Source organism: Cricetulus griseus, chromosome 4 (genome assembly GCF_003668045.3).
Source record: "Cricetulus griseus strain 17A/GY chromosome 4, alternate assembly CriGri-PICRH-1.0, whole genome shotgun sequence".
Classification (NCBI taxonomy): domain Eukaryota; kingdom Metazoa; phylum Chordata; class Mammalia; order Rodentia; family Cricetidae; genus Cricetulus; species Cricetulus griseus.
In genome coordinates, this window is record NC_048597.1 from 101,548,334 (window position 1) to 101,575,804 (window position 27,471).

Sequence of the window (27,471 nt, forward strand, 5' to 3'; positions counted from 1 at the left end):
TGTGTGTGTATGTGTGTGTGTGTGTGTGTGTGTGTGTATGCGTGTGTATGCACAAGCACATACATGCCATGGATGACATGTAGAATTCAGAGCACAACTTGCAGAATTGGTTCTTTTTCCAACCATGTGAGTCCTGGGGATCAAACTCAGATCATCAGGTTTCCAGCAAACACCTTTAACCCACTGAGCCATTTTGCCAGCCCTTCACCATCATTCATAGACAAAGAAGCCAACCTCCTTATGAATCCTGCAACATGTTGTCTCCTGGACTGTCACAGGCCTCTTGCAGATGCTTCAAGGACAGGCCTGCTGCCATCCCTCTGGTTGTACTGGGTTGTGCCCTCCATTCTTCACTGTGACATTTTTCCCCCTGTAACAGCTTCCAGGCAGGGTCTTTCTTCCTAGCCCAGGCTGTTTTTAAACTCCCAATCCTCCTGTTGGCTTCCCAAGTGCTAGATTACAGGTGTACACCACCATGCCTGCTCCCACTGTCACTGAACACCATTTCCATGCTGTCAACTTCTGACTCCTACCTCTAGCCTACGTCCTCGTGGCACAGGACTGTGTTACTGTAGATCTCTGCTGATGTGGGGACACACACCCCACCTTTCACCCCCACACACACACACTCGGGGAAAGATGGTGGCTCCTTGTCAGAATGAGGAGGTAGAAATAAATAGGGACAGGGACGTTGTTCCCAAGGTCCTGAGGCCAAGATAAGTGAGCACAGTAAGGGGCCCGCACTGGGGCTCTGAGGGAGGAGGAGTTGCCTGAAAGCTGCCAGTGTGTGCAGCCCACCCCTATCCATTGTTGGCAAGGCAGGACCTTGATATGTGGCCCCAACTGGATTGAACTCACTATGTAGCCCAGGCTGGCCTAGAACTCAAAATCTTACCTCAGTCTCCTAAGTGCTGGGATATAGGTGTGTTCTGGGTCGTTTTGAGTATCAATGTGACACAATCTAGAGTCATCAGAAGGAGCCTCAGCTGAGGAAATTGCCTCCTTGAGATCATGCCTTTAGTCCTAGCATTTGAAAGGCAGAGGCAGGCAGATCCCTGAATTGGAGGCCAGCCTGGTCTACAGAGAGAGTTCCAGGACAGTCAAAGCTACACAGAGAAACCTTGTCTTGCCCCCCCATCACTCCCCAAAAAGAATCGTGCTGGGTGTTATAATCCAGGCAAACCTGGCCCCTGCCTCTCACCCATCTGTGCATGGCAGGTGTATGTACCCTGGGCTCTTTAAAAGACAGACTTCCATCCACTTCACTCTCTTTCCCACTGTTCCCGGGGGGGGGGGGGGGGGCAGACAGGACTTTTCCTGTCTCCCTCTTCTCTTCTGTCCTCTGTTTCTGTGTCTCTTTACCTCTTTTCTCTTTCCTTCCCTTTCTAATAAAACTTCTCACTTAAGCTCTGTCTGACATGTTTGTCCCTTACCTGCCATGAAATCTTCCAAGGACCAGCACATGCTTTATTATAACAGTGGGTGAGCCTTAGGAGAGACAGAAGGTTTGAGTCTGTGTATTATTTGGGGACACTTGAGTGGTTAGAGATGTGATTTGGTGGGTGGAGTGCTAGCCCAGCATGTAGAGAGCCCTGGGTTCCATCCCCAGCACACCTGTATTCCAAGCATTCAATAGGTAGAGGCAGGAGGATCCACAAGTTCAGGATTATCCTTGGTAACATGGTGATTTTGAGGCCAACCTGGGTTACCTGAGACACTCTCTCAAAACAGAAAGTCCAGGGAAGACATGTGACTGTAGTTCGCCACTCCTAAGTGTGATTTCCCTCTGGTGAATAGACCTTCTCCCTGGTCTTGAATCCATAGCTTGTTCCCACTCTGCCAGTAGTCTTGTGACTCTGGTGTATCAATCACCACGTTCTAATCCCAGCTTCAGGATCTGCAGCAACTATAGCCTTTAGGTGTAGCAGGAACTTAGTGAACATTCCATCTCCCAAGCCAATGTTAGGGCTCTTATAGGAGTTGTTATTTCATTCATATTATTTCATTCACGTAGGCTTCTTATGAATTGGAAGGCACACTCCCACCCTCACGTTTCCTTAGACATTAAAATTGATCTGTATGCTACTTTCTTGTATCAGACTGAGTTTTTTGTTTGTTTTGTTTTATTTTGTTGTTTTTCGAGACAGGGTTTCTCTGTATAGCTTTGGAGCCTATCCTGGCACTCGCTCTGGAGACCAGGCTGACCTCGAACTCACAGAGATCTGCCTGCCTCTGCCTCCCGAGTGCTGGGATAGGCGTGCACCACAAACGCCCGGCTACCCCGTGTTTGCTTTTAATGGCATTTATTCAGTGTTTGTGCAAGTTCCACTGGCGCTGCAGAAGTCAGGGGACAACTTTTTAGTTTTCTCACTATTGTCCTGAGGATCAAAGTCAAGTATCAGACTTGCCGACAAGCACCTACCTTTACCTGAACCCTCTGCCTGCCAGTGTTGTTTGTGGTTGTTTTGTTGTTTTTCAGACAGGGTCTCGCTATGTAGTTCTGGCTGTCCTGAAACTTACTCTACAAACCAGGCTGGCCTTGAACTCACAAAGATCCACATGCCTCTCCCTCTCAAGTGCTGGGGTTAAAGGTGTGTGCCACCACTGCAGACATGTGCCAGTCAGTGTGCTCAGCTTGCCACAGAACGTGTGCTCACGGACTGCTGGTCAGTGTGAACACCTGGGGCTACCACTGCCATTTTTGTGAGCCTCTCAGCCACCCTGTCTCAAGTTCGGGGCCCTCATAGCATTCTGGCTGACAGATTGGCTCATTTCAGGCTTAGTCACTGCTGGGGCTGGGGTTGATCTCCACTTCCGCGTGGGAGCAGGGGAATGCCTGAATGAAGGAGGCAGGAAAAGCGGAGGCTCCAGGAGCTGGGGGCGAGGAGCTGTGACAAGCAGGGAAACGGCTTCGGAGGAAGGCCAGCTAAATTTAACTCTCGGTTAAACCCCGGCTCCATTCCGAGTGTATGTTTACCAGAAGTGGAGGGAGAAGATGAATGGGGATTCATTTCTGACTCAGAGCCCTGTTGTGTCCTCTCTGCCCTGGAGATTTTATAATATTGTGTCTCTTTTTGTCACCCAGTCATAGCAGAAAGGTGGACTATTTCATGAAAGTCAAGGTATTAAACAAGGACTTATTTTCAAAATTAAAGTCAAATGCACAGAGCATATAAATAACCATTTTATTTTATTTTACAAAGTCTTGCTGTGTAGCCAAATGGCTTTGAACTCGAGGCAATCCTCCTGCCTCAGCCTCTGAGTGTTGGGATCACAGGCATTCACCACCATGCTGGTTGCGTTTTAACCACTTGAGCCAGGTCTCTTGTAGCACAGGCAGGCCTCAAACTCCGTATGTAGCCCAGGATGACTTTGAACATTCACTAGCATGCCCGATTGATGTGGTTCCACAGGTAGACCCTAGAGTTTTACCCACTGAGCCACACCCTCAGCCACATCTTAACCACATTAGAGTGAATATTTTGTTGGCATTTAGTATACTGTCATTGTGTAACCACTGCTATCTAGTTTCAGAGCGTTGTCCCCTAAGGGGAAGCCAGCACTTCCCATTCTCCTCTCCCAAACTCAGGATCAACCAGTCTCTCTGTCCCTGGGAGCTTCTCCTTCTGGACATTGCATTTAAATGAACTTCGGGGACATGTGACTTGTTCTGAACCTCACTCATGGCAGTATATGTTGATGTTTTGTGTGTTTGGTTTGTTTTTTGAGACAGGATTTCTCTGTGTATTCCTGGCTGTCCTGGAACTCTCTCTATAGACCAGGCTGGCCTCAAACTCTCAGAGATCGGCCTGCCTCTGCCTCTGCCTCTGAGTGCTGGGATTAAAGCTGTGGGCCACCACCATCCAGCTTGACTTTATGTTATTCTACCGCATTGACACATCACATTTGGCTTCTGCCTTACTTACTAATGTGCATTTTGGGCTGCTTCTGTCTTTTGGCATTTGTGAGCCCTGTAAACAAGCACACACATGGGACAGGGATGATAGTATCTAGGAGTTACATTTAGAATTACCATCTGACAGAAAACAAATTAAACGCCTGGCATGGTGATGCACACCTTTAATCCTAGCACTCGGGAGGCAAGAGGCAGGCAGATCTCTAGGTATCAGGCCAGCCTGGTATACAAAGCTAATTCTAGGATGGCCAGGACTGTTAGACAGAGAAACCTGTCTTGAAAAAACACAAAAACAACAACAACAAAAAAAAAAAACCAACAACCACTGGGCGTTGGTGGCACATGCCTTTAATTCCAGCACTTGGGAGGCAGAGGCAGGTGGATCTCTGTGAGTTCGAGACCAGCCTGGTCTACAAGAGCTAGTTCCAGGACAGTCTCCAAAGCCACAGAGAAACCCTGTCTCGAAAAAAACAAAACAAAACAAAAAAAAACAAAAAACAAAACCAACAACCAAAGCCTCTGTATCCATGGATGCAGAGAGGTTCCAGATCTGAAACTGTACACCTCCAGATCCTGCAGGTTGGCCCCGGTGGGAAAACCATAACCCCACGTCTGTAACCTCAACCTCAACTCAAAAATCCAGGGGCAAAGTCAGTTATGACTTGAATAGAGTAGAATATGACCCAGGGCAATGAGCCTCACATTAGTGAGCTTCCCTTATTATTATTTTGTACAGTATTTTAATTTTTATTTAATTTTCATTTATATTTGATAATAAGCATTTTTATTTATTTGGCTATCCTGGAACTTGCTCTGTAGACCAGGCTGGCCTCAAACTCATGGAGATCTGCCTGCCTCTGCCTCCCGAGTGCTGGGATTATGGTTACACACCCAGTTGGTTTTTTAATATTTATTTTTAACTATGCATATGTATAGTATGTATGTACGTATGTATGTATGTATATACACATGAGTTTTGGTGCCTGTGAAGGTCAGAGACGTTGGACCATTGGAACTAGGGTCACAGATTGTTGTGAGCCACCTATGTGGGTGCTGGGAACCTTACTCGGAAGCTCTGCTAGAACAGTGAGCTGCAGCCCACATTCAGCTTTCTGATGAATCTCTAAGTTAAGTTAAAGTCAGAGACAGAACTGGACAGTTCCTAGAGACAGGAATTCGTGCTATGATACCATCAGTCTGGTCAGCCCCAACTATATAGCAACCATTAGATTAATCAGGACCACTTAGCAAGATCCTGTCTGGAAAGAAAGAAAACAAGGGCCTGCCAGGTAGCTCAGCAGGTGAAGGTGCTTGCTGCCAAGCCTGACAAGTTAGAGCCGAAGGACCCACGTGGTAGAGTCTCCTCCACTCACTCTCTGTGGCACGCATACCTCCTCACCCGACATACACAGTTAACAATACAATTAAGATGTAATAAGAAAAGTTGCCGGGCAGCAGTGGTGCACACCTTTAATCTGTGAGTTGGAGGCCAGTTTGGTCTATAAAGCGAGTTTTCAGGGACAGCCAGTACTACACAGAGAAACCCTGCCATGAAAAACCAAAATAAGTTAGTAAATTTAAAGAAGAAAAGAAAGGAAGAAAGAAAGAAAAACCAGAAAGTGGATGGTGGTTACCTGGCCCTCGAGTGTGGAATGGGAGTTTTGGGTTGGGAAGATGAGAGAAGATTTGGTGTGGACAAGGGTGCTGCACAAGTGAATAGTGACTGTACACTTGATCAGTCTGTTTTCTGGGAAATGTCCACATAGTAGGGAGTAGATGGGGTGAAGGGAGTGTAGGATTCTTCTTGGAATGGGAAAATTATTCTCTGGCAACAGATACATATCTCTGAACAAATCAAAAATCCCCCAAAGGTACCAGTGTGTATTTACATGTGTGGAGCTCAGAGGACAATCTTTGGGAGCTGGGGCCCCAGGATTGGGCTCAAGTCACATCAGACTTGGTGGCAAGCACCTTTATTCACTGAACCATCTCATTGGCCCAGGAATTGTATATTTTAAAATGAATTCTAGAATGTTAATTTCCTTTTTTCTGTTCTTTTTTGTTTTTGTTCTTTTGTTTTTTGAGACGGGGTTTCTCTGTATATCGTTGAAGCCTGTCCTGGAACTTATTCTGTAAAACAAGCTGGCCTGAAACTCACAGAGATTCACCTGTCTCTGTCTCCTGAGTGCTGGGATTAAAGACATACACCACTACTGCCTGGCAGTGTTGTTTATTGTTTTTGGGGGGTTTCTTTTTTGTTTTTGTTTGTTTTTTTGTTTTTGAGACAGGGTTTCTCTGTGTAGCTTTGGAACCTATCCTGGCACTCGCTCTGGAGACCAGGCTGGTCTTGAACTCACAGAGATCCGCCTGCCTCTGCCTCCCAAGTGCTGGGATTAAAGGCGTGCGCCACCAACGCCTGGCTGTTTATTGTTTTTGAGACAGGGTTTCTCCACATAGTGTGAATTGTATTTCGACACAGTTGTTTAAAACAACATTGGTAGCTAGGTATTATAGTGCATGCCTGTAATTTCAGCACTTGGGAGGCAGATGCAATAGGATCTCCAGTCCATGGCCAGCTTGGGCTACGTAACAGACCCCATCACAAACAAAGCAAAGCAAAACAACACAGAGCCAGGCATGGTGGCACAGATCTGTAATCCCAGTGCTTGGAAGCTAAAAGCAGGAGAATCAGGAGTTCAAGGGCAGTCTGCTACAGAGTTGGTTTGAAGCCAGCCTGGGCTACATGAGACCCATCTCAAAAAAGAAAAGCACAGGGCTGGAGAGATGGCTCAGTGGTTAAGAACACTTGGTGCTCTTGCAGAGGACCCAGGTTCTATTACCAGCACTCACATGGGGTAGCTCACAACTCCTTGCAACTCCAGCTCCAGCAGCACTGACACCCTTTTCTGTCCTTGTGGGTACCTTTACATAAGCATATGATACCTATATACATTCATAAATAAATTCTCTTTTTTTTGAGAGGGGTTTGAGGCAGGGTTTCTCTGTGGCTTTGGAGGCTGTCCTGGGACTAGCTGTTGTAGACCAGGCTGGTCTCGAACTCACAGAGATCCACCTGCCTCTGCCTCCCTAGTGCTGAGATTAAAGGCGTGTGCCACCACCACCCGGTCATAAATAAATTCTTATTTAAAAGAGAACATCAACAATACGTGTGTAGCTTAACAGTAGATAATGTGCTTAGCCTGCATTTGCCCCAAGGTCAGTTCCCCACACTACCAAAACCAAAAACCAAAAGCCAAAAACCGAAAGCCAAAAACCAAAAAGCCAAGGCAGACATACTTAGGAACAACCCCATGTTGGCAGATTTGCTACTCGTGAACCTCCATCCTCTCCTTTTGCTCTTCCTGGACTTCTCTCATGTTAGCCCTGTCCAAGCACCCATCCCCAATGTCTGCCAACCACGAATGCCCTTCAAAAGAAGTGGGAGAAAGGAAAGACTTGTAAGGTCAGCCTGGAATACATGGCAGGTTTGGAAAGCACACAAGAACACTGCCCAATAAAAGGAGGGCTAAGGGCACAAACAGGCCTGTGAGAAGAAAAGATGAAAAGCACAGGCCCTCAGGCCAGGATATGCCTTTTGGGGCCATCACTACAGTGCTTGGTTTCTGTCTTCCTATTCATTCCTTCATTTTGTGTGATGGTGAGAATCCAGTTCAGGGTATGGCTTTTGCTAGATAGGTGCTTTACTCCTGAGGCAGCCCAGATGGTTTCTCTCTACCTCTTCTCTACAGGCAGGATTGGGATACCCAGGCATTGTGGCCTTTGCTTGTTTTGATGCCCTTTGGAAAGTCTCTGATATCTTGAGAACATCCACACATCCCCTCATCATTGATGGAAGACCAGGACTACTTTCCCAGGATCATGAAGCTGCAGCTCTGGGCAGCCAGCTTTTCAGGAACAGCCCTGGGTGTGACTGTCACTAGTAGGAATTAAGGAAGCCTGAATGAGGTAAAAAAGAGAATCTAGTTTGGAAGTCACTATGTTTGATCCAGGTGATAGAGAGACTGGGAACTCCCATTGTCACTGTAAATCCAACTGGCACACAGTCCACTGCCAGATATGTCAGTGAGGATGTTCTAGACTATATAGCCTGAGAATAACAGTCAGAAAAGGAGACTCGTTAGCATATATAAAGCCTCTCACCTCTTTGACGGTCCTAGGCATTTCTTTTCTTTTTTTTTTTATTTAGATTTTATTTATTTTTTATTATGTATACAACATTCTGCTTCCATGTATATCTGCACACCAGAAGAGGGCACCAGATCTCTTAAGGGATGGTTGTGAGCCACCATGTGGTTGCTGGGAATTGAACTCAGGACCTCAGGAAGAGCAGCCAGTGCTCTTAACCTCTGAGCCATCTCTCCAGCTCCCCAGGCATTTTCTAATGGCTTGTCAGGAAACCCTGACCAGGAGTGAGTATCTGTCATACAAGTCTGGCAACCGTGTGCCTGGCCTCTCCCCAAAGGCCTACAGGAATATTCCTTACTCACCACAAACAAAACTGTCTGTAGACATTGTCACAAGGCTCCAAATTCTCCCACAGAGAATCCACATGCCATTGAGAGGATGGAGTGATGGGGAACTGTTGGCTTGTGTTAACACATGCTGGTCATACATCACAATGGGTTTCACTGTGACATGTTGATACTTGTATGTAACGCATCTTGATCATATTCATTCCCACCTGCCCTTGTAGCTCCCCCCACTCCTTCTGAAAGCCTTTCCCTCTTTCACGTTTTTTTTTTTTTTTTTTTTGAGACAGGGTCTTATACATCCCTGCCTTAAGTTTCCAAGTGCTGGGATTATATGTGTGTACCACTCACCGAGCTTGTTTTTTTTAGCTAGGATTGTTCTCAGGAGCCTGTGTTGGGGTTATTGACAGGAGTGTGGGTTACCAGTGGCCACACAACTCAAGATAATGCCATTTCCTTCCCAGCAACCATTAAGTGCCTACAGATCCTCATGGAGGGGCAGGGCCTGGCGAACCCCTTCCATTCTTTCTTCTTTATTTCCTTTGTGTGTGTGGTGGTGGTGGGGGTTTCAAGACAGGGTTTCTCTGTATTAACAGCTCTCACCATTCTGGAACTCACTTTGTAGTCCAGGCTGACCTCAGACTCAGAGATCCACCTGCCTCTGTCTCCCTACTGCTGAGATTGAAGGCGTGCACTACCACTGCCCAGCTTTCTTCTTTCTTTAGTCCCAGCACTTGGGAGGCAGAGGCAGAGGATCTCTGTGAGTTTGAGACCAGCCTGGTCTACAAGAGCTAGTTCCAAGACAGCCTCCAAAGCCACAGAGAAACCCTGTCTCGAAAGCCCCACCACCAATAAAATAAATAAATAAAAAGAATAAGAGCTCTTAACTGCTGAGTTGTCTCTCCAGCCCCAGGTTGTTGTCTAAACACCCGGTCTTATATGTAGCTTTGGTTGACCTTAAACTCAGTTTATAGGCTTCCTGGCTTGCCTAGAATTTGTAGAGATCCTTTTGCCTGAACCTCTGGGTACTGGGATCACAGGCATGGGCCAACCCAGTTGACTGGGTATAGTGGCACAGACCTTTAATCCCAGCATTCAGAAGGCCTAGAGGAAGGTGGATTCCTTTCTTTCTTTCTTTTTTTTTTTTTTTTTTTTTTTGGGATTTTTTGAGACAGGGTTTCTCTGTGGAGGCTGTCCTGGAGCTAGCTCTTGTAGAGGAAGGTGAATTTCTGTGTGTTCCAGAACTAGGGCTGGGTAGAGAGACCCTGTTTCAAAAAAAAAAAAAAAAAAAAGTCAAAGCAAATGACGCTATCACTGGCATGCAGTGGAGACTGTATAGGAAATGACGCTATCACTGGCATGCAGTGGAGACTGTATAGGTTAGCACCTTATTCTAGCCCAAGCCTTGCATGTAGCACAGTGGTAGATTGCTTGATTAGCATTATGAGATCCTGGGTTCAATCCTCAGCAGAACCACATATACAAAAAAAAAAAAAAAAAAAAAAAAAAAAGTGCTATTCTCTAGCTGTGGCTTACCTACCTTTCTGGGACATAGGTCTGATTAGTCAAGAATCCAAGTCCCCATGGTAAGATCGCAGGTCAGCCTGTCAGTATTAACTCTAGTCTGACTCCTGCAGAGTTCCACTGCAAGTGGCTAGGCCAGCTGTCACTGGTACTGACACATCCAATCTCAAATCCCCTCCGGAATTCTCCCAATGGTGCACACTTCAAACCTCTGGCTTTCCATGAACTCAGGGCTCTGAAACCACAGGCTACCCACAAAATTCCCCAGGGGAAAGAGGAGTAAATAAAAACAAAAAGGGCCCAACATGGCACACGCCTTCTATCCCAGCACTGGGGAGAAAGGTGAAGGCAGATGGATCTCTGTAAATTCAAGGCCAGCCTGGTCTACAACCAGAGTTCCAGATTGCGGCTGGGGGCATCAGAATCCCCATTAAACATTTTTACTGAAAGAGAGAGAGAGAGAGGAGAGAGAAAGAGAGAGAGAGAGAGAGAGAGAGATTCTTTTCTGTCTATGTCAGCTGGTACCCAGCTTCTGCCCTGTGAACAATGTCACAGCATCATTATTGTATCCCACAAGGTAAAACAAAATGAGCATCCTCATAATAGAAGAGCACTCACTTGGGGTCTGGCACGCTGAAATGCTTTGCCATAAGGCCACTGTGTTCCTGGCTATGCTGGTACAGGACCCCAGATGCTCAGAGCTACATGCAAGTTGTTACTCCAGACACACCTTGTTTGACTACCACCTTCCTGCAAACGCCTGCCCTATTTGATGTCTTTTTGTTTTCTTCCTAACTTTTAGTCTTTTGGGATTCCTGGAGTGTTCACAAATACATTAGCCTCTAAGAACTCTGAGTAACTGTGGCTAGGGAAGAAAAAAAAAATTCCTTGCTGTAATTAGCCACAGTCCTATTTTTGAAACTACATCTGCAAAACCTCGAAGAGGATGGATTGGGGGGGGGGCGCAGATTGGCACTAAATTTTCATGCTTTTCAAAGTGAAATCAAGAGAATTGAGAGAAGAATGTGTCATCACACATTAAACACACAAGGACGGAGTGAGCTGAAGAGAAATGATTGCAGAAAAATGAACTGCTGGGCACGTGGGTCATGTGACAAACTGTTGTAGTTGGCTACAGCAAATCACTCTGAATCCCTGCCTTACAGGGCTCAGTTTGTCACTCCCAGATCCTGAGACCTGATTAATCATTGATCAAAACCTAGAGGCTAATATAAGGGCGGTGCAGTGTGCAGAGGGATCACTGGAATCACACAGCAAGTGGAGAGAGTCCAAAGGACTCTTTTTTTTTTTTTTTTTTTTTTTTGGTTTTTCGAGACAGGGTTTCTCTGTGGCTTTGGTGACTGTCCTGGAACTAGCTCTTGTAGACCAGGCTGGTCTCGAACTCACAGAGATCCCCCTGCCTCTGCCTCCCGAGTGCTGGGGTTAAAGGCGTGTGCCACCAACACCTGGCTAAAATTTTCTTTTTGTTTATGAATGATCTATTTTTAAATGATCTATTTGCATTTCATGTGCATTTGTGTTTTGCCTGCATGTATGCATATATGAGGGTACTGAATTCCCCTGGAGTGGGAATTACAGACAGTTGTGAGTTACCATGTGGGTGCTGGGAATTGAACCTGGGTCCTCTAGAAGAGTAGTCAGTGCTTTTAACTGCTGAGTCATCTCTCCAGTCCCCTCAGTCACCAAATATTCTTTTCCCCCTAGACAGGGTTTCTCTGTAGCTTTGTAGACCAGGCTAGCCTCAAACTCACAGAGATCAGCCTGCCTCTGCCTCCTGAGTGCTGGGATTAAAGGTGTGTGCCACCACTGCCCAGCCTCAGTCACCAAATCTTAAAGGGGTTCTCTCATTGTTGAAATACTTTTTTTTTTTTAATTTAGCTTTTCTGTTTATTTGGTTTTCAAGACAGGGTTTCTCTGTGTAGCCTTGGAGCCTGTTCTGGAACTTACTCTGTAGACCACGCTGGCCTTGAAATCACAGAGATTTTCCTGTCTCTGGCTCCCGAGTGCTGGGATTAAAGGCGTGAGGCCACCACTGCCCAGGTTCTCTGTTTGTTTTGAGTCAAAGTCTCACTATGTACCCCCTGGCTGTCCAGGAACTCACAGATATCCACCTGTATCTGCCTTCCAAATGTTGGAATTAAAGGGATGATCTACCATGCTTGGCTAAATTTAAAGTCCTGATCTTCCTGTCTCTACCTCCCAAGTATTAGAATTATAGGTCTGTACTATGTTGCCAGCTTTTTTTTTTTTTAAAGCCATATTTATATAACTTTAAAGATTACATGTATGCATGAAAGAGACAGCAAAAAGGAAGTTGGTTATTTCCTTTCACCATGTAAGTTGTCCCCAGGATCTAACACAGGTCCTCAAGCTTGGGAGCCAGTATCTTTGCCTGATGAAGCATCTTGCTGGCTTGATTGTATCTTTTTATTTTTAGAGACAAGGTTTCTCTGTGTAGCTTTGCATACCAGGCTGGCCTCACAGAGATCCATCTCCCTCTGCCTCCCCAGTGCTGGGATTAAAGGTATGCGCCACCACTGCCCAGCTTCACTGTCCTTTTTTTTTTTTTTTTTTTTTTTTTTTTTTTAAAGATTTTATTTATTACATATGCAACATTCTGCTTCCACGTATATCTGCACACCAGAAGAGGGCACCAGATCTCATAACGGATGGTTGTGAGCCACCATGTGGTAGGTGGGAATTGAACTCAGGACCCCTGGAAGAGCAGTCGGTGCTCCTAACCTCTGAGCCATCTCTCCAGCCCCTCCTCCGCTCATCTTTTTTTTTAATTGAAAATGATTATTTTCTTTTTTTTTTTATTAGTTCAAATTAGGAACAAGCTTGCTTCACATGTCAATCCCTTCTCCATCTCCCTCTCCTCCTTCCTCCCCCTCCGATCATTTTTATGATGTCCTTTTTATGTGTTTTGAGGCCTGGTCTCAGGTAACTCAGGTTGAATCAGCAACTCACAGAGAATGACCCTGATCCCTTCCCTGTTCCTCCTGTGCCACCTCTGGCATCCTGGGATTACTATGGTAACTGAGAGTCCTGCAAGACGGCTCAGATTGAGGACCCAAGTTCTCTTCCTAGGTACCACACAATGTAGAAGGAAACTGACTTCTGAAGTTGTCCCCTGGCTTCCACACATGAATCTTGGTATCCCTCCCCCTCCCCATACACAAGTCAAAGTAAAAAGCTGCTAAGTATATAGAATGATATTAGCTCAGATTTGAATTTCTCTGGAAAGATTTATGAAGGCACAAGAAACTTGCAGGAAGTGGCTGAAAAACAGATTACATTACAAGTAAGGACGATGTCACATTACTACTGGTGTTGCTATAACCCTGTAAACTCAGGGAATGGTTCGAAACACCAGTAAGTTTCACATGTGAAAATGGTCCTAGATTTAGCAACATAAGCAACAGAAGATTAAGAGTTCAGGTGAAGTTCAGTCCTGGAGAGATGGCTTAGCTGGTAAAGTAAGTAAATGTGAGCACTTTGAGTTTACCCCAGACCAACTTTAAAAAAAAAAAGGCTGGGCGTTGGTGGTGGCACACGCCTTTAATCCCAGCACTCAGAAGGCAGAGACAGGTGGATCTCTGTGAGTTCGAGGCCAGCCTGGTCTCCAGAGCGAGTGCCAGGATAGGCTCCAAAGATACACGGAGAAACCCTGTCTCAAAAAAAACAAAACAAAACAAAAATAATAAAATAAAAATTAAAAAACCACAGATATACCAGGTGTGGTGGCATAAACTGTTAATCTCAGCACTCAGAAGGCTGAGGTGAGCAGGTTTCTATGGGCTCCAGGCCAGCTGGGACTACAAGGTGGAGAAGGGTTCAGAAAGACATCTAATGTTCACCTCTGGCCTCTATACACACATACATATACTTCTGGCCTTTGTAAACACACACACACACACACACACACACACACACACACACACACACACACACACACACTCACTCACTCAGAGTAACTCAAACATATTGAAAAACAAATTAAGAGTCCAGGTGCAGTTTAGCTGGGTGACCTGAGCTTCAGATATCTAGCAGTACCAAATAAGATGTAGGCAACGGCTGCAGTCATACGGAGGCTTAACTAAGGTATGACCTGATACCAAGTTCAGTCACATGCCTGTGGTCGCCATCCGGTCCCTGCTGTTGGTTGAGGCCTCAGATCCTTGCCTAGTACCTGCAAAATTTAATTTACAACTTGACAGCTAGCTTTTATTTCTTCTCTTTTTGCTGGTGAAACATAGTTCAAAAATAGACTATGTCTTATTTAGGAGAGGTCTGATGTAGCTCAGGCTAGCCTCAGACTTGCTATGTAGGTGACTCTCCTTGCGAAGCCTGTTTTTCACATTTGGGCATGTCTTACTTTTCCTGGCTCTTCTTTGAGAAGCCCAGACCCATGCTCACTCTTATGAATGTCTTACTTTCATCTGAGCATACCCCTTTCTCTTAACCCCTAGTGCTTAGCCTACATTAAAATATCTCTATTATTTGGGGCTAGAGAGATGGCTCAGAGGCCTGGGGTTTGACTCCCAACAACCCATATGGAAACTCACAAGGATCTGTAACTCTGGCCTCAGGGGATCCAACACTCTCTGTGGGAACCAAACAGGCATGTGGTATAAAAAGACACACAGACAGGGCTGGAGAGACGGCTCAGCTGTTAAGAGCACTTGCTGTTCTTGCAGAGGACCCATGTTCTATTCCCTTCACCCAATGGAGTTTTCAATTGTTTGTAACACTAGTTTCAGTGCCCTATTTTGACATCTGGGGTCACCAAGACATGCCTGGTGCACAGATGTACATGTAAACAAAACAAACATGAAATTAAGTAAGCAAAAGGCATATAGACTGACAAAAAATTTCCTTTTGTTTTTGGAGAGTGTTTCTTTGTATCGTCCTGACTGTCCTGGAACTCACTCTGCAAACCAGGCTGACCTCAAACTCAGAGGTCTGCCTGCCTCTGCCTCCCGAGTGCTGGAATTAAAGGTGTGCAGCACCACCATCTGGCCATAAAATATATTTTTAAAAGATTTTTTTATGTTAAAAAATGTTTATTAAACCCAAACTCAAAAACAAACAAACAAAAAACCTAAAACAACACTTTTAGCCAGGTGTGGTGGTACATGCCTTTGATCCCAGTACTTGGGAGGCAGAGGCAGGCAGATCTCTGTGAGTTCGAGGCCATTCTGGTCTACGGAGCGAGCTCCAGGACAGCCACAGCTACACAGAGAAACCCTGTCTTGGAAAAAACAAAAATCAAAATCAAAACCAAAACCCTAACCAACCTGTCACTCGAATTCTAATTGGTCTATTGATCTTAATAATAAAAAACCCCAGAGCCAGATATCAGGGTAAATGCTGAATGATCAGAGAAGCAGAACAGCCAAAAACCATTGTGTCAACTTCGTAAGGCCATATATGAAGATTACCTATAAATCATATTGTCATTCAACAAATTTTAATTCGTTAAATATGACACTGGATCAAAAATGATCCCAGATTGTGAAAGGATGTGAGGCCATCCTAAACCTTGGATGTGGATGCCACACTGCACCTATGCACTTTTCATCATGGGCTTGAAATTAACCTTAGAGTTTTGTGGTCTTCCAGTCCCAAATGTTTAAATTTTCACTTTCATCACATAGTTCAAGTCTGGTAAGAAGTCTACCTGACAAGCGTAGCCTGCTAAATTTTTCTTTTTTTGAGACAGGGTTTCTCTGTGTAGCTTTGGAGGCTGTCCTGGAACTAGCTCTTGTAGACCAGGCTGGTCTCGAACTCTCAGAGATCAGCCAGCCTTTGCATTTCGAGTGCTGGGATTAAAGGCGTGTGCCACCAATGCCCGACTGCCTGATAAATTTTTCTTCTTATTTAATCCGAATCTGTTCTGTGTTCCAAAAATCAAGACTGGCAAGCTAGCCATTTCCCATTTGGAGACAAAGTTACCACAGGCATTGAGTGCATGCTGAGCTCTGCTATGGACTTAAAATCCACAGGGTTATCCCATTCCCAAACTCTCAGCCTCTCATTGTCTGATGTATTTGCAAACCTCCGATTGATTCTCATCCACAAAGACAACCGTGTTGACAGCTCCCAAATGCAGATCGTATTCCTGAACAATCTCTCCACTTCCAGTGGCTCACTGCATAGTCTTTTTGTCGGACATCCCAGCCACAAAGAGATTTTGCTTGTCTTTGTTGGTCAGGATAGAACTTGACACAATAGGGTACTTTTTGTGAGTCTTGATATACACCGTCCTGTCTGTGTGTTCCAGAGCTTCAGGTACCAGTCACAGGCTGCACTGAGGAACTGTGTTCCTGCAGAGTTGAAGCAGATATCCCTCACAGATGTACTGTGATCAATAAATGTTCTCAGACAGTGCTGGTCTCCATAAACTTCCCATAGCTTTATTTTACAGTTCATGGAACAAGACAGCAACAAATGTCTAGATCTAAGAAACAGCCTGACCACACTGACTCCTTTTGTGTGTCCAGATGACACATGAATAACATTTTTCAGGTGACAGAGATGACTGTAGATTAACACCAACATCCTGAGATATGTGAAGGTAGAACCTGCCTTGATAGCCGTACATTTCTTTAATGTGTAAGATTGTCTTCTCCCTCCCAGGTTTCTCCTCTTCCTGTTTGCCTTTTTCCTGCTTCTTCGCTGTAACTTCATCCAACTCCTTTTGTTCTTCCTCTGAAGGTTTGGCTACATTTTTTTTTTCCTTTTTTTTGAGACAGGGTTTCTCTGTGTAGCTTTGGAGCCTATCCTGGCACTCACTCTGGAGACCTGGCTGGCTGACCTTGAACTCACAGAGATTCGCCTACCTCTGCTTCCCAAGTGCTGGGATTAAAGGCGTGTGCCACCAATGCCCGGCTGGCTACATTTTTTTTTTTTTTTCATTCACATATTTTGCCCATGGTCCCAAGAAACCCATGTTAGTGACTTGAACTTGCTATGTATGCTACACCTGCCTTTGCCTCTGGGGTGCTGGGATTAAAGGCACACATGGCCATGGCCTACTGATTTTTGTTTTTGTTTTTTTTTTTTTTTTTTTTTTTTTTTGGTTTTTCGAGAAAGGGTTTCTCTGTGAAGCTTTAGAGCCTATCCTGGCACTTGCTCTGGAGACCAGGCTGGCCTCGAACTCACAGAAATTCGCCTGCCTCTGCCTCCTGAGTGCTGGAATTAAAGGCATGTGCCACCAACACCCGGCTCTGTTTTTTTTTTTTTTTTTTTTTTTTTTTTGAGCCAGGTCTTTTTAGTAGCTCAACTAGGCCAAAGTCAAGGTCTTTTTTTGTGACCTAATCTTTGAAGTGAAATGCCTTAATTTCTCCCCCAGTTTTTACTTAGGAGGGAGTCATGAGGCATAGCTCATATTCCAGTGAACAGGTTTTCACAGGGTCAGAACACTAAGACAAAGGGCATTCTGAGCCACTGCGGAAGCTACCTCCCAGATTACTGGTCTGAAAGTGCATTACCCCAACACTCTCATTATTTTTTCAGTGCTGGGGATTGAACCCTAGGCCTCACAAATACTAAGCATACCTTCTGGACTAAGCCAAACCCTGAGCTCACCCTCAGGGCTTCAGGCTAAAGCCTCTCTCAATGCCAAAGATGCTCTCAGAATTTTGGGCTCCAAGTGCAGCCCCACAGCAATGCCTATCTCTTAGTTCTTTTTTTTTTTTTTTTTTTTTTTTTTTGTGGGGTCAAGACAGGGTTTCTCTGTGGATTTGGAGGCTGTCCTGAACTAGCTTTGTAGACCAGGCTGGTCTCGAACTCAGAGATCCACCTGCCTTTGCCTCCCGAGTGCTGGGACTAAAGGCATGCACCACCACAACGCCCAGCTATCTCTTAGTTCTTGTCAGGTTTCTTCCTACAGAGCAAAGGCAACTGTACACCAGGCAGAATGGTACACTGACCTTGGCACTTGGGGAGCAGAGGCAAGGGGATCTCTGAGAGTTTCAGGACAGCCAGGGCTACAGAGTGAGACCCTGTCTCAGATACAAACACCTAAAACCAGGGTCAGCCTGATGGATTGTTTGATTCCACACATATACATATATACAAAATAAGTAAATACATAAATGTGACTGAAAAGCCCAAACCCATTTACTTAGCATAAATAAAGTCATATGTAGCTACCAAGTTCAGGTACTCTTGTTCAAATTCTCTTTCCTTCAAAGTGTTTTTGGGACTTGGATTTACCATTGAATTCTGAGAACTTGGCTCCAGGTCTGGCTGTTAAAGCCTAACATCGGAGAATGGGTGATTCTGTTTGTATGGCATCTTTTTTCTTAGTCATTTGCTTTTTCAGTTCTGATTTCCTTTAGGTTAATTAAAAGCTTATCTTGGATTTGGAGAGCCTGCTCAGCCCTTAGAGCACTGCTTGTTTTTCTAGAGGACCCAGGTTCAATGCCAGGAACCCACATGGTGGCTCACAACCCTCAACTCCAGTTCTGGGAATCTGATGCCCTCTTCTGCTCTCTGCAGATGCCAGGCACACATATGTTAGCACAAACAGATGCAGATAACACATAGAGTTAAACTGATTCATTAAAGAAACAAAACAAAAAACTTTTTTTTGGAGGCTGTTCTATAACTAACTCTTGTAGTCCAGGCTGGTCTCGAACTCACAGAGATCTGCCTGCCTCTGCCTCCCAAGTGCTGGGACCAAAGGCATGCGAGACCACTGCCTGGCCAAAACAAAAAACTTTAACAGGGCTGGAGAGATGGCTCAGTGGTTAAGAGCACTCGCTGCTCTTCCACAGACATGGGATTCAATATCCAGCACCCACATGGCAGCTCACACCTGTAACTCCAGTTCCAGTGTATCTGACTCCCTCACACAGGCATGTGTTCACATATGTTTGGCAGGCCAAACACCAGCACATATAAAATAAAAATAAATATTAAAAAAATCTTAACATGAAAGTACTGATATTTGTATATATTTTACTAATTCATTTTCAACGTAGGGATCAAGTACTGTTGTTTTTTTTTCTGAGACAGGGTTTCTCTGTGTTGCTTTGGAGCCTGGCCTGGAATGCGCTCTGTAGACCAGGCTGGCCTCAGTGTCACAGAGATCCACCTGCCTGTGCTTCCTGAGTGCTGGGATTAAAGGCGAGCGCCACCAACACCTGACCCAAGTACTGTTTTATATATTCTAGATTTGTTACTTTTGTCTGTCCCCCCCCCCCAGGGTTTCTCTGTGAAACAGTCAAACAGTCCCAGCTGTCCTGGAACTTGCTTTGTGGACCAGGTTAGCCTCAATCTCACAGAGATCCACCTGCTTCTGACTCCAGAGTGTTGGAATTAAAGGCTGGGGGGGGGGGACTACCACCTGGCCATTTTTTTTTTTTTTTAACTTTTTTGGGTCTCTTTTTGGAAGCAGTCTCATATTGCTGGTAGAACATGCTGCTTAGCTAAGGTTGGCCTTGAACTCTGTCTCCTAAGTTGAGACTCAAGGCTTTTGCATCCATGCCAGGCTTCTTCATTTTAAGGTTTTTTTTTTTTTTTTTTTTTCCTTGCTTGCTTTTTTCAAGACAGGGTTTCTCTTTGTCGCCCTGGCTGTCCTGGAACTCACTCTATAGACCTGGCTGTCCTTTGCCTGACTCTGCCTCCCAAGTGCTGGGTGGGATTAAAGGTGCCCACCACTGCTCTATCTGAGGTTAATTTTTAAAAATTATTTGTTTATTTATTGTGTATACAGTATTCTGTCTGCATGTATTTGCAGGCCAGAAGAGGACAGAACACCAGATTTCTTTACAGATGGCTGTGAGCCACCATGTGGTTACTGGGAATTGAACTCAAGACCTCTGAAAGAACAGCCAGAAGTCTTAACCTCTGAGCCATCTCTCCATCCCGAGGTTAATTTTTTTATAGGTCCAATAGGAAGATTAATTTTCCCTTTGTCAGTGTTCTTGGGAAATACAAATGACTCAATTTTTTTTTCAAGTGTTTGCCAAATAAGACAATTTTTCCTTGGGTTACCTAGGAGGTTAGTTTCTTTACCGTGTTTCAAGACAGGGTTTCTTTGTGTTAATAGAGCCCTGGTTGCCTTGGAACATGCTCTGTAGACCAGGCTGGCATGGAACTCAGAGATTCACCTGCTTCTGCCTTCAATGTGCTGGGATTAAAGGTGTGCACCACTATGGACCAGCCAGGAGCTTAAATTACTTTCATTTGGACTACCAGTGACTCTATATGTTCCAAGTTTATTTTTTGTATTTGTGTGTGGACCAGGGGTTGTGGAACTCCCCTACTATACTTAATCTTGATTAAGCTCCCACTCTACAACTGAGTCACATCGCAGCCCCATTTTTCTTTTTTTACAAGTCCTATATATTGTGTTATGTATGTGTGTTCACACATATGGTACAACCCAAGTGTGGAGGTCTGAGGGCAATTCCCAGGAGTCAAGTTTCCTTCTTCCATCATGTCAGCCCCAGGAATCAAACTTAGGTGGTGTGGCTTGGTGGCTGATAATTTTACCTGCTGAGCCATCTGCCTGGCTACCAGCCCAATTTTTGTAGTTACTTTTTAATGTATGTAAAACAAGCTAGTCTACAGTTGAGCGATCCACTTGCCTTGAGTGTTGGGATTAAAGGAATGTACCATAACCAGGGGTTACTATTTATTTAGTTGCCCCCTTTTAAGCCTGGGTGGCTTGTAGCTTAGCCTCTCCTAGAATTCCCTTATGTAGGTGAAGATGACCTTGAACTTCTAATCCTGCCTCCACTTCCCAAGTGCTCATATTACAGGAACGAACACCATGCCTGACTTTAATTCATGTGAATGATTTTAGTAGAAGGGGGGGAATTTTGCTGTTCTCCAGCCCATCATTTCCAACTAAAAGAGAAAAACAAACAAAAAACCTAAACTCGTTGTCAGAAAGTTACCTACTTGCTACCGATTTAATAACACGTTAAAAAACGGACTACAGTGTTTGGCGGCCTCCCCAAGTTAAAGTAAAACTTCTAAAGGGGTCAAGGTCTGAAGTTCACATTTTTGTGAGGCCTGTTTTTGCCTTCACTGAGGGAGACCCCATTATCCATGGCAAGACCCCATTATCCAGTTCTACCAATCGCGTCCATTTCCTCTGAGTCTCCCCAAGGAGGAATAAGAAGTTCTGGTGAGGGAAAACGGGTTCAAATGAAGGTCAGATGCCCAACACTTCGCTGGGGTGGATAAACTGGGGCAAAGTGAAGCAGCTGGCAGTGGCTTCAGTGGTGGCAAGCTTCCCATGCTGGCAGGGAAACCCGGCGGGCAGTGGCACCTGGGGGCCTACTGTGTACCAGGCCCGGGGTTTAAGGAGGAAACTGCCGGGAGCCTGCGGGCCATCCTCTATATCGTATCTAGTGGAGGAAACCAAGGTCCTCCAAGAGGGCTTAGGACACTAGAGCAGCTCCGGGCGCCCATCCGCGACAGGCCCCGCGGGCGAACACCAGCACTCCCGCCCCGAAGTGCAGACTCTCCTCGGCGAGGGCGGATCCCCGGCGGCCCTCACCCGACCCCCGAGGCGAATACAGCCCAGCTATGGGCCTGCTCCTCACGTGTCCGGATCGGCCCCCAAGCCGACTCACGTTCCACTTCCGCCTGACCCTTCCGACTTCCGGTAAAGAGTCCCCCCCCCCTCACCCCCATCTCCGTTCCGCATCTCCGCGCCCTCCCGTCCGCGTCGCCCCGTGCGCGCCCGCGATCCGGGTTCTCATGCGCCCGTCGACCGCCGCCGCTCAGAGGCCCGCGGCGGGCCCGGAGTCGCGCCGCCTGTCGGGCTGGGCCGCGCGGCGCTCGCTCCCGCGGACTGCGCGGCGCGGCGGGCGGCGGCGCGGCGCCGTATCCCCGCCGGCCCTCCCCCGCGCGCCCCGGCGCCCTCCCCGCGGGCCGCGCTCGCCGCCCTGCGCCTCAGACTGTTTTGGTAGCAACGGCAACGGCGCTTCCCGGCCCGGCTCCCGGCGACTGTTCGGTGTCTGCGGGCCTCCCCGCCCCTTCGTCGTCGTCCTGCTGCCCCTGGCTCCCGCGACCGCGTCAGCCCGCGTCTGCCCGCTTGGCGTCCGCGCGTCCCCGCCGCGCTCCGGCGTCTCCTCAGCGCGCCCGGCTCCCGGCTGTCCCCGCCCGGCGTGCGAGCCGGTGTATGGGCCGCTCACCATGTCGCTGAAGCCGCAGCCGCAGCCGCCCGCGCCCGCCAGTGGCCGCAAACCCGGCGGCGGCCTCCTCTCGTCGCCCGGCGCCGCGCCGCCTGGCCGCGCCGGCCTCGTCTTCCGCGGTGCCGGCCCGGTCGCGCCGGTGGCGTCTTCCTCGGCGTCCACGGGCGGCGGGCGCCCCGGCCTGGGCAGGTGGGTGTCGGCTCCCCAGCCCCCTCCGCGCCCGCTGGGCCGATCCCGCGCTGCTCGTCCCCTCCCCCGCCTCGCCCCGTGACCGGCCCGCATCGCGGTGGGCTGGGGGCCCGCGGAGGGGCGGGAGGCCCCGGAGGATTCTAAGGGTTTCTCGGGCCGTGTCCAGCCTCCCGCACCATCTCGTCCCCTCCCCCAGACGGCCAAGATGGACGGCCGGGGCTGCCCCCTGCCCCTCGCGTGTGTGCGAGGGGCGGTGGGGGTCCCCGCCCCACCCCCTTGCCGCGTCCCCTACCAGCGATGGAAGGGCGGTTGGGCCTGGGTGCAGCAGGTCGCAGGGGTCCCTCTCCTGAAACGAGCCTCTTGGCCGGGAGGAGGAGGAGGAGAAGTTGAGGCCCAGCCGCCCCAGGTAGGGTCGGCCGGTTGTCCTGTGTATCTCCCGCCCCGCAGGCCCTGGGAAGGTGGTCATCCGAGGCGAGGTGGGTGGCTAGCGGCCTCCCGGCACCCATCCCCCTTTAGATCTGGGGCGGCGGGGTTCCCGCAGTGGGCTGCCCTCCCCCAGCTGGGGAAGGGGTGGGAGTGCCCGGCTCCCTTCGGGCCGGCCTCCCTCCTTCCCCGCAAGGTCCCCTGCGCGCGGGTGGTGGCCGATCCGCATTGCTGTTCCTCGTATGGCGAGCAGAAGGCGCCTTTGAATAGAGGTGGGCGAGGGCCGGACTCAAGAGAGGTGGGTTGGCGGCGGGCATCGGACACGCAGCGCATTTTCCGCCCGCAGCCCCTGTCCCAGTTCCTGAAATTTCTAGGGATGAGGAACCGCCACAGAGGAGTTGGTGCGGGTCCTGATGGCAACAACGCGGATGTTGGCTTGCGTCCTTGCGCCCCTCTCCTTTCCTCTCCTCTCCCCTGGGCCCAGTTTTGTTGGTAGGAGCTGGAGGCCTGGTGCTGTCCTGTGTGACTGGGCTTGACTCTGGAGGGTGTGTGCGCGCGGGGGTGGGGAGGGGTGGGGGTGGTTGTCAGTTCGTATTTCACGAACTAAGAAAATGCTTAGTGTTAAAACGGGGAGGCAAATGCCAATAGACTCCATTCCATTGTGGCCAGTGTCCTTAACTTGGGAAGAGCCGCCAGAGCTTACCAAGGGCATGCAAGTCCATTTCCCCTGTGCTCCGAGTCCGTCGTGTTACAGGCACTTCTGTGCTTCCCTCTCGCTTTTAGGCCTGGCTGGCAGAGCCTTGACCAGCCTCCTTAAATAGACATCCAGGACTTAGGTGGGCTAGGGGATTTTTCATGGGCCGAGTTTTCTTTTTAGCCGCATTTCCCAGCCATCCATTTCCAGAGAGTGTTCCTTTACAGCAGAAGTTAACCCGTGGGGTGAATCAGAGCAGGTTTTTAAGGGATTCTGCTGGGAACAGTCTGCTTTTTACTGTATTCCCCCATATTCCTAATTTTCCCTAGCGTGAGACATTTCAAACCCTGCTTAGCCTGCCTAGTTCAAATTAACACCCCCCCCCCCAGCTGGGTGAAGTTAGGGTTCTATAACTTCAGTTTCATTTTTTTTTTTGTCCTTGACTTTTAGTGAAAACCGAAAAATATTTAAATTTAACTTTAAGGATGTGTCTTGTTTAATTTGCTTTTCCATGATTTTTCTCTAGTTATCAGAAAGTGGCAGGTGTATTTATCTTGTTCAGATACAAATTAAAACTTAAGTTTCTAATCTTCACTATCTCTTTAGGTGTAAAGATTAGATTATGGTGGAATTGCTCTCCAGGAACGTGAGCATCCCACATGAGCAAGGCCTGAGTACTGGTAGTCCCTTTCTGGTCTTGAGCCTCCTCAAAAACTAAAGGCAGTTAGCATTTTCCTTGCTTTAAGCTCTTAAAGCATACATTTTAACATTTACTCTTTTGACAGTTTTTTATCCAATACCGGACTCAGAATATGTCATTTTTTTGTACAGAGCCTTGATTGATGTTAACACTGGTAGAATTGCTGTAAGTTCCTAGTCTTCTCTGGTTTCTTTGTAAATCCATTACAACTTCTAGGATTTTGCTTGGGTTTGTGTCACTTAAAATAAGACTGGCAACATGGTTGAGGAAAGGAGATGTAGTATTGGAGACTGGTCAGATGGTTCACTGGATAAAGGTGCTTGCTGCAAGGCCTGTCAACTAGGATTCCCACCACCACCATCACCATAGCAGTAAGTAAGCAACTGACTAATGCAAGTTGTCCTCTGACCTCCATGCACCTGCCAGGGTCATGTCCCCCACCCCTCCCCCACAATAAATACTCTTAAAGAATTAAAAAGAAAAAGTGGCATTGATGTTGTTATGTTCGTGATAGCAAAATGTTCACTAGAAGTTCACTGCTGTTGAAGCACCATTTTATCTCTGGACCCTTCCCCCAGCCTGGGACTCTAACCCAGGCCTTGCTTTTGCTAGACAAGGACTTTGCTACTCAGCTAACCTGGATAGGACTTGGTTTTTGTGTGAAAAGAATTTTGTAACTTTTTTTTTTTTTTAAATAATTTTGTACCTTTGGGAACAACTTTTTCCTGTGCTTAGAACTGTCTATCTTCCTTAGAAAAGAATTGTGTGATCAGTTTCTTAAAACCTTATCACACAATTGCACTGAACCATTTCTTATTCTAGACTTTGACCTTTTTGTTGTGAGGTTGATCAGCCTTCACCTGGTGATGTTTTTAGTTCTTGAACAGTAACTTACCGTACTAAGCTAAATTTCTGCATAACTGTTGGGAGTTTGGTCTTTATGATTCTGTTTTTGTAGAGGTGGTACAGTGAACCTCTTCAGACTAGAATCTTTTTGCTTCAGTTTAAATTTTCCCTAGAGAAAGTGCCCAGAAGTGGTTTCACTAGGTCAAGGACTCTAAGGTTTTATGGCTCTCACAGGCTGTGCTGTGTTACTTCTCAGAAGGCTTATTGGGTTCTAGAGCCAAGGAGGCAGCTCTGCATTAGACTGGTTTCTTTGTAGTTGTCATACCTCTTGGGATCAGGGAAACATTGCGCCCATGTCATGGTCATACACAATCAGGTGCTTTCCTGTGTATGTTTCCTGGTTGTTTCTATATTCTAAAGATCTTTTTAAATTAAAAAAAAATACTTTATTTTATGTGCATTGGTGTTTTGGCTACATGTTTGTCTGTGTGAGGCTGTCAGGTCCTGGAGTTAAAGACAGTTGTTTGCCATGTGGGTGCTGGAAGTTGAACCCAGGTCTTAGTGCTCTTACCCTCTGAGCCATCTCTCCAGCCCTCTTTTAATTTTTTTTATATGTATGTTCTGCCTGCTTGTATGTTAAGTATACTATATGCATGCCCAGTGTCCACAGAGACCAGAAGAGGGCCCTGTATTCCCTGAATTAGAACAGCTGGGAGCCACCTTGTAGGTGCTGGGAACCAACCTGGGTCTTCCACAGGAGCAAACGGTGTTCTTAATCCCTGAGACATAGATCCAGCCCCCTTTGGTTATTTCTTTTTGAGTTTCTTTTTTTTTTTTTTCTTCCGAGACAGGTTTTCTCTGTGTAGCTTTGGAGCCTATCCTGGCACTCTGGAGACCAGGCTGGCCTTGAACTCACAGAGATCTGCCTGCCTCTGCCTCCCGAGTGCTGGGATTAAAGGCATGTGCCACCAACGCCCAGCCTTTTTTTTGAGTTATTAAAAGATTGTTTTTCTGTGTAGGAGTGTTTTGTATGCATATTTGTAAGTACCCAGCCTACTTGTCTGATGCAGAGGCCAGAAGAGGGCTCTGGATCCCCTGGAGCTGGAGGTAGGGATAGTTGTTCGCCACCGTGTAGGAGCTGGGAACAGAACTCTGTCCTCTGCAAGAGCAACAAATGCCAGGGTTGGTGCCTTTAACCTTAGCAATACTGAAACAGGGACAAGTGGATTTTTTTGGGTTTGAGGCCAGCTTGATCTACATAGGGAGTAGACTTAAAAGAGCAGCAAGTGCTGTTCACCACTTCAGCCCTTGTATTTGAGTTTATTTGAGCTTTTACTAAACTGTATGTGAAGATGTTTTGGAGCCTATACTCTATAGATGCAGATCCATGACTGCTGAAGGAACTGTTTTAAAACTTTTGGGCTTTTTCTTTCTTTTGTATTGTTAATCCTCTTCTTTTTTAAAGATTTTATTTATTTATTATACATACAACCTTCTGCTTCCATGTATATCTGCACACCAGAAAAGGGCACCAGATCTCATAATGGATGGTTGTGAGCCACCATGTGGTTGCTGGGAATTGAACTCAGGACCTCTGGAAAAGCAGAGGTGCTCTTAACCTCTGAGCCATCTCTCCAGCCCCCTAATCCTCTTCTTTTGCTTATTACTTATTTTACTTAGTAGCTGTTAGTTTATGATCTTTTTTTTTTCTCTCCAATACAGGGTTTCTCTGTGTAGCTTTGGACCCTGTCCTGGAATTCACTCTGTAGATTAGGCTGGCCTTGAACCTGCCTCTGCCTCTGGAGTGGTGGGACTAAAGGTGTGTGCTCTCACTGCCTGACCAGTTTATGATCGTTTTTGGAGGGAAAAAAAGTTCCAATTGTGATGATGAATGCCAGTAGGATTTGCTGAAGGGGGAGAAGAGGTAAGAGGATCATGAGTTCCAGGACAGCCTGGGCTACACATTTGCCCTGCAGAGGTGGTGCACACCTTTAGTCCCAGCACTCTGGAGGCAGAGGAAGGTGGATTTCTGAGTTCAAGGTCAACCTGGTCTACAGAGCTAGTTCCAGGACAGCAAAGACTACACAGAGAAACCCTCTTGGAAAACAAAACAAAACAAAAAAAGTGTATGCATGTTTTGCTATTTGTATATGTGTCCACATGTCTGCGGCTGTCTGTGGAGATCAGAAAAGGAAGGTCAGATTCCCTGGAACTGTAGTTATGGGTAGTTGTGAGCTACCCTGTGGTTGCTGAGAACTGAACCCAGGTCTCTGCAAGAGCAGCGCTGAGCCATTTGTGTACAGCTATCCTCCCATGTCCCCTGTTCTGATTCTTCCCCCACTTCCCTATCCATGTGTTCCCTCCAAACAATATTGTTTGTAATTTAAATTTAAAAAATGGAGGAAAAAAATAACCCCCTGGCATTAGACTCTCTAGAAGTTTTTGTTTTGGGAGACAGGGTTTCTCTTTTTTTTTTTTTTTTTTTTTTTTTTTTTTTTTTTTGT

General features: G+C 46.7%; 1 protein-coding gene and 1 pseudogene across 9 annotated transcripts in view; one reads left to right on the forward strand and one right to left on the reverse strand.

Annotated features, from left to right (window-relative positions):
- Positions 1–2,779: 2,779 nt before the first annotated feature.
- On the reverse strand, positions 2,780–16,767 carry LOC100772519 (annotated as a pseudogene).
- A 4,896-nt stretch (positions 16,768–21,663) lies between these two features.
- Atxn2 (ataxin 2) overlaps positions 21,664–27,471 on the forward strand; it is a 93,988-nt gene continuing 88,180 nt past the window's right edge. For all 9 annotated transcript variants that reach the window (XM_027414072.2, XM_027414075.2, XM_027414073.2 and 6 more), the window contains exon 1: positions 21,664–22,304. In XM_027414072.2, the coding sequence (XP_027269873.1) occupies positions 21,679–22,304 (626 nt within the window). In that variant the 5' untranslated portion in view covers positions 21,664–21,678. The remainder of the gene's footprint in view (positions 22,305–27,471) is intronic.